The 6,837-nt window shown below is 34.1% G+C and overlaps 1 protein-coding gene across 1 annotated transcript; it reads left to right on the top strand.

Annotated features, from left to right (window-relative positions):
- The first annotated feature begins 3,091 nt into the window (after window positions 1–3,091).
- LOC131041648 (isocitrate lyase) lies at window positions 3,092–6,477 on the top strand. Its single transcript, XM_057974805.2, has 3 exons — window positions 3,092–3,254; window positions 4,360–5,953; window positions 6,095–6,477. Exons 1-3 carry the CDS (start codon window positions 3,216–3,218, stop codon window positions 6,196–6,198), a joined length of 1,737 nt encoding a protein of 578 aa, XP_057830788.1. The 5' UTR covers window positions 3,092–3,215; the 3' UTR covers window positions 6,199–6,477.
- Window positions 6,478–6,837: the final 360 nt, after the last annotated feature.

Below are 6,837 nucleotides of genomic sequence, written 5' to 3'. Positions count from 1 at the left end.
CATATGCAAAATTGAACAAGATAATTAATGTATTTATAGATATAGATTTTGAATTTATAAATTTGAATTTTTAATTTTTATTTAATTTCTTTTTATTATTAATTATTATTATAAGCTTATTAAAATACAAATTATATTAAATTGTATGATAGTAGGGTGTTCTTAGGAAATAACGTTAATCTATTTGAATCATCTAGAAAATAAGAATAATGTAATCCATGCATGCAATGAAAAGGAGAATCTTGAGACATCACATCAACATCCAAAGAACATGTTACACTTGAATTCTATTGTCTTTAATCTTTGTCTGTCAACATCAACATCAACATCAACATCAAAGGAGAACAATGTTTTATCTTGCATATATTTTAAATTAGTGTCTATCCAAACTTTTTCCCCACATATAGGTATATCAAAGATAGATAAAACATACTTAATTGTATTACATGAAAAGAAAAAAATTTACATTCATGATTGATTAAAATCATGGATGAAAGCTTGGGGATTTATAACAATTCGCTTGGGGATTTATACCAATTCGTTTTCGTACGCAAAATTTAGATCTAAAAAATGAAAGTCATCTTCATAGACACAAAATTTACTTTTGCATACATAGATATTAGATATGTAAGTGTAACCTTTAAACTCATATTAATAAAAACTAAATTGTTTAAGATCATCTTATAAATCTAGAATCCTTAAAACAATAAGAAATTAACTTGTATTATTTATAATAAAAATATATATGGATATGTATATGTATATGTATATATGTATATATATAAACACACTTTGCAATCTTTAAAATATATTTTATTGCTGTTGTGATTTTCCTTTCTAATTTTTAGTAAAATAAGTTTGAAAAAATGACTCTGCATCTATTTTTCCACACAACATTTCTTATAGAACCAACAAATATATTTTATGCTATAAACCCAAAAATGTAAAATTTTATTACTATTTAATTATTTCCTCACAAAAGGATATATTTTGATTACAATTTTAAAACAAATCTATATTCACCAGATTCCTCCACACTCATATCGAGGAAAAATATTAAACTTATCGCTCGATCTTTGCAAGTTGCAGGTGATATACATTGGTATGTGCAATCTTAAATCACTATAATATAAATTGTCAGTGATGCATGCATTCAGGGCCAAGTGTGCAAAAAGTATAATCTTTTGCTCCGTTGGACCTTTACAGAAGAGAGCGGTGGAGCTTTATATTTTATGAATTATTCATGCTTTAAAGGCTCCACACTTATCCACACTTCGCTGTCAGCAACCTTTACGGTTAAGTTATCCTACCTCTGCCAAAAAGGTTCTTCAATCATTACAAAACTCAAATCTCAAATTATAACAAAACCCTCCACAAAACAGTCTGTGTTTAAACATCTGGCACGTTTGTATCGACTGATTACAATGTATTAGGTTTTATCTGATATAAATCCAAACTGACTGAGTTAATCAGATTGGTAAAATTCAACCGACTAGTTTGCATATATAATAAATATAAGATATTTCTGAACTATTTTATTTGGATTATATAAGAAGTATAGTAGGGAGAATACTTGTCTTTTGATGAAGTTCTGGTATGTTTTTTTATTGTTCTATTCAAGAAAATTTAAGCTTGAGGTGGTATTGAGAAGAGTTTTCAATATGGACTTATATTCTTATTTTAAAATGATTCTTCCACTAAATATATACTTAACTTCTTGCGACATGAACTTTATTTTCATCTTGATTGAGAATGATGGTACAAACATACATGAAAAAAAATGAAAATCTAATGTTTCCATATTTTCTATGTTTATGTAATTTGCATTTTCAGAGGTCTTTATAGCAGAATTTGGGGTCAATACCATTGTCGGTCTCCAAAAATTGTTAGCCGAAGGCAATGATTTTTAGTGACTGAAATTAGAGCTCTTGGAGATCTTTCCAACGGTGTAAACAGTCTCAGATTTCGAACACCAAGTCTCCACAGAGTTTGGGCATCTAAATTCCTAGTTTTTTTAAAAGTATAATTTTGTTTGGTTGTTTTTATTCAATCAACATATTATTTTGAATTCATTAGATTCTAGAGAAAATTGGTATTTCAGATAATTGTATAAACTTCATTTTGGAGTAAGAGAATGAGAACTTGAGTTATGCTATTGTCCATCCTTTTCAACAACACTGCATACTAAATATTGTTGCCTGAATTTGCCATTGAGGATTAAAACTCGAGTTATGCTATTGTCCATCCTTTTCAACAACACTGCATACTAAATATTGTTGCCTGAATTTGCCATTGAGGATTAAAACTCGAGTTATGCTATTGTCCATCCTTTTCAACAACACTGCATACTAAATATTGTTGCCTGAATTTGCCATTGAGGATTAAAACTTGAGCTATGCTATTGTCCATTCTTTTCAAAAACACTTCATACTAAATATTGTTGCCTGAATTTGTCATTGAATTCAAATGGATCATCCATAATTTATTTTGAATTCATAAGATTTTTGAAACTAGTAAAACTCAAGATAATTGTATAAATTTCATTTTAAATTAAAAGAGTGAGAACCCTTGAAGATCAACTCGAATTATACTATTATCCATTCTTTTAAAAAAAAACTCAAGTTTTCACATATTATTGTCTTAATTTGCCATTGGTCATCCCACAAAAATTAACAAACTCAACTTGAACAGTATAATTAATTAGTCAAAACACTGCAAACTCACCTGATAGTGTGAATTTAGATGACAATAAAGGTTTCCATTTCGAATTATTATAATATGGAAACCCTAAATATAGAAATCTTGTAAATTCATGAGGTAGTTGCCGTAATGGGGGGCTAAAAATAGAATACTCACCCTGGTACAGATTACTATAACTTTGGATTCTTGCGAATACACAAGTTTCAAATAGATGAAGGAAAGTAATTGCAAAATAAGATGAAAAATGGACGTCAAGCACAACAAATTAACACTGCTTTTCTACGTGGAAGAATGAATGGAGTTGCGTCTGTTTGTGGTGATTGGGGATGGGCAGCACGTTGTATCCGCTCGCTTATCCACATATTGGATGTTATAAATAAGAATGATTGCATTCTTGCCTGAGCATCTTTCTTGTGTTGTTTTTGCAATTCTTTTGGTATACTGGTAGAGTTTGTTCTGGGTATTGGGTAGTTACAAGTTTTCTTCTGCCACGCTTCTTCATCTTCTTCATCATCATGATCATGGCTCACAACGTTTCTGCATCAGCTTCAATGGTATGTGGGATTGTTTTTGTTTGATTTTGATATCATTGAGAGAGACAATGCTTGTTGAGGTGTGGAGAATGTTATTGTTGGTTTTTTGGAGCATTTTTTTCTGTATTTCTCCTCAAATATATAACTTCCCTTTGAGAAAATACTTGATGCTACGTTTGGGGAGTTAAAGAACTTGTAGTACTGTACATTAAATTGGTGTACTAGGTGGTTTACTACTGTACTTTTGAATGTAGTTTTTTTTTAATGTTTGTCATGGAAGATAAGATATAGAAGTTACAGAGCTATAAACCTGAATTTAGCACTAGAGAGACGTTCATTAAGGTTAAGAAATGAATAATAAACGAAGTTATTGTCAACTACAGATAATGACAACAAATCAAAGGGCAAAGGGCAAGTTACAAGCTTTGCCAAGCATAATTTTAAAGATTGTTTTGTTATCAAGGACGAGTCTTGCTAACTTGAATGTATTCAGCATAGTGGGTTAGATGAGTTTTTCTTGTTGTTGTTTGCCCCAGCAAGTCTTGGGCCATCTAGATCATTTATGGCAGCTTGTTCTTGGCTGGCAGTATATGTTGTGATGAGCTCTCTTATTCTCAACCACCTTTTGGTAAATGTTTATTCTTTTTAAGCTGCATTCTTCAATACAAAATTTTTAAACTACAGATAAAGGATTGAAGACAATATACTTAAAAAATAGCTAAACACCTAAAGGTATATCAACTAATCAACTAAATCTACAATTTGATATTCGTTGGGAAAGAAATAATGTATGATTATAAGTCCTGTCAGCAAAGCTTTTTTTCTAGACTAGGTCTAGTATTCAAGCCACTAAGAGAATTGGCTGGAATAAGAAGTTTTGATTATGTTATTATTTTCTTTGGTTCCTAGAGGTGTAAATATTCTGATTGTTAAAAATCATCTACTCCTAGATCTCCTCTCAAATACCTTGTCAATGTCATGTGAAATTCAAATCATCAACAGAAGATACTTGAGAGTATTAAAACACCTGAATGTGAGAAGCCCAACTTCTTGAGGTAACATGAAACTGTGATTAGAATACCATGCAATTTTGTAAAAAGTTGTGAACTGATTTTTTTTTTCCTAGATGATGGAGGAGGAAGCAAGCTTTGAAGCAGAAGTAGCAGAAATGCAAGCATGGTGGGCATCTGATCGATTCCGCCTAACAAGCAGACCCTACACTGCAAGGGACGTTGTTCGTTTGAGGGGCACCATGCGCCAAAGCTATGCCTCAAACTCCATGGCCAAGAAACTATGGAGTACTTTGAAAAGCCACCAAGCCAACAAAACGGCCTCTCGAACATTTGGGTGCCTGGACCCGGTCCAGGTGGCCATGATGGCCAAATACTTGGACTCTATCTATGTCTCTGGCTGGCAATGTTCTTCCACACATACTTCCACTAATGAGCCAGGCCCTGATCTGGCAGACTATCCCTATGACACAGTCCCTAACAAAGTAGAACACCTCTTCTTTGCTCAGCAGTTCCATGACAGAAAGCAGAAGGAAGCCAGAATGAATATGAGCAGAGAAGAAAGAGCCAAGACTCCTTATGTTGATTACCTTAAGCCCATAATTGCAGATGGGGACACTGGTTTTGGAGGTGCAACTGCAACAATCAAGCTTTGTAAGCTGTTTGTGGAAAGAGGTGCAGCAGGAGTGCACATTGAAGATCAATCATCTGTGACAAAAAAGTGTGGTCATATGGCAGGGAAGGTATTGGTTGCCACTTCAGAGCACATCAATAGACTGGTGGCTGCTAGGTTGCAGTTTGATATAATGGGTGTGGAGATTGTTCTGGTGGCTAGAACTGATGCTGTGGCTGCTAACTTGATTCAGACTAACGTTGATGGGAGGGACCATCCTTTTATATTGGGGGTCACCAACCCTAGTCTTAAGGGTAAGCCTCTAGCTACAGTGTTGGCAGAGGCCATGGCAAATGGCAAGACTGGTAATGACTTGCAGGCTGTGGAAGATAGATGGACGGGCATGGCAAATCTGAGAACTTTCTCAGAGGTTGTAGGGGATGCCCTTAGGAACATGAACATTCAGGAGAAGGAGAAGACTAACAGGATTAATCTGTGGTTTGATAAGGTTGATGGACTGTCCCATTTTGAGGCCAGAGAGCTGGCTGATAAACTGGGTGTGTCTAATGTCTTTTGGGATTGGGATCTTCCAAGAACTAGAGAAGGATTTTATAGGTTCCAAGGCTCTGTGAAGGCTTCTGTTATGAGGGGTTGGGCCTTTGCTCCCCATGCAGATCTCATTTGGATGGAGACCTCAAGCCCTGATTTGGTGGAATGCAAGGAGTTTGCACAAGGTGTGAAATCTAAGCACCCTGAGATCATGTTGGCCTACAATCTCTCACCTTCCTTCAATTGGGATGCTGCTCGCATGAGTGATGAGCAGATGCAAAACTTCATTCCACAGATAGCCCAGTTGGGATTTTGTTGGCAGTTCATCACTCTGGCTGGATTCCATGCCGATGCACTGGTTATTGATACTTTTGCTAGAGATTATGCTAAGAGAGGTATGTTGGCTTATGTGCAGCAGATTCAGAGGCAGGAAAGGCTTAATGGAGTTGATACACTTGCCCATCAGAAGTGGTCTGGTGCTAATTATTATGATTCTCTTCTCAAGACTGTGCAAGGTGGTATTTCTGCAACTGCTTCCATGGGTAAAGGTAATGTTTTGTACGTTTAATTTTATTTGTAGCTTCCACTTTTTAACTATTATCATGTTTATTCAATATTCAAAGAGATTAAAATACTTTTTTGATAAATTGAAAAGCCTTGTGTGATCTTATACAATGCTTTATCTTCAGGAGTGACTGAAGATCAGTTCAAAGGGGATACATGGAATGGAAATTTGGGCTCATTAGATCTCAATGGCAGAGATCATACTGTTATTGCCAAAGCAAGGATGTAAGATTTGGGTGGCAGCTTGAATGATTAGGTTATGTTTACATATTCAGATGTTTTTCTCTCCGTCTCTATCTAGTATAATGTAAAAGGCAGGCTGGATTGAAGTCTGCTGAGTAGTTCCATTCCTCTACGATTATCAAAGTTGGTCTGGTATGCCCAGTGGCAAATTCTACCGTTGCCACCAACAAAAGAAATAGCCACTTGGTGAATTGTTATGCCATATCTGTTGATAAGGACTACTTTTAATTGATAATAAATTTATAATTCCATTCTCTTTTTATTATTTATATAGTTTTAATGAATTATATTACTCCATCCAATTTCTATGTTTTTTTTATTAGTTAGTGAGCAATATATTTCTGTAAGGTTTAGTGTGTAGTGCTGGATTGATTATTTGTGACTACTTAACAGTCTGTTTTAGCTAATTATCATTTATGAAAAAGGCACTTCTGAAAAATGATTGTTTTGTGAATTATTCAATCAATAAATCATATTATGGGATTTCAGCGCTGATTTTTTTCATGAAGATATTTAAATTATGTATTTTATTTATTAAAGTTTTTGGGAACCTTCTGTGTTTTCAAAATTAAGCAGTTATCCACATTTAAATGCTTTTTTTTTTTCTCATTTTGAAATAACCTCT

This window comes from Cryptomeria japonica, chromosome 8 (genome assembly GCF_030272615.1).
Source record: "Cryptomeria japonica chromosome 8, Sugi_1.0, whole genome shotgun sequence".
NCBI classification, from domain to species: Eukaryota; Viridiplantae; Streptophyta; class Pinopsida; order Cupressales; family Cupressaceae; genus Cryptomeria; species Cryptomeria japonica.
This window is presented reverse-complemented; position numbering and strand designations above follow the sequence as displayed.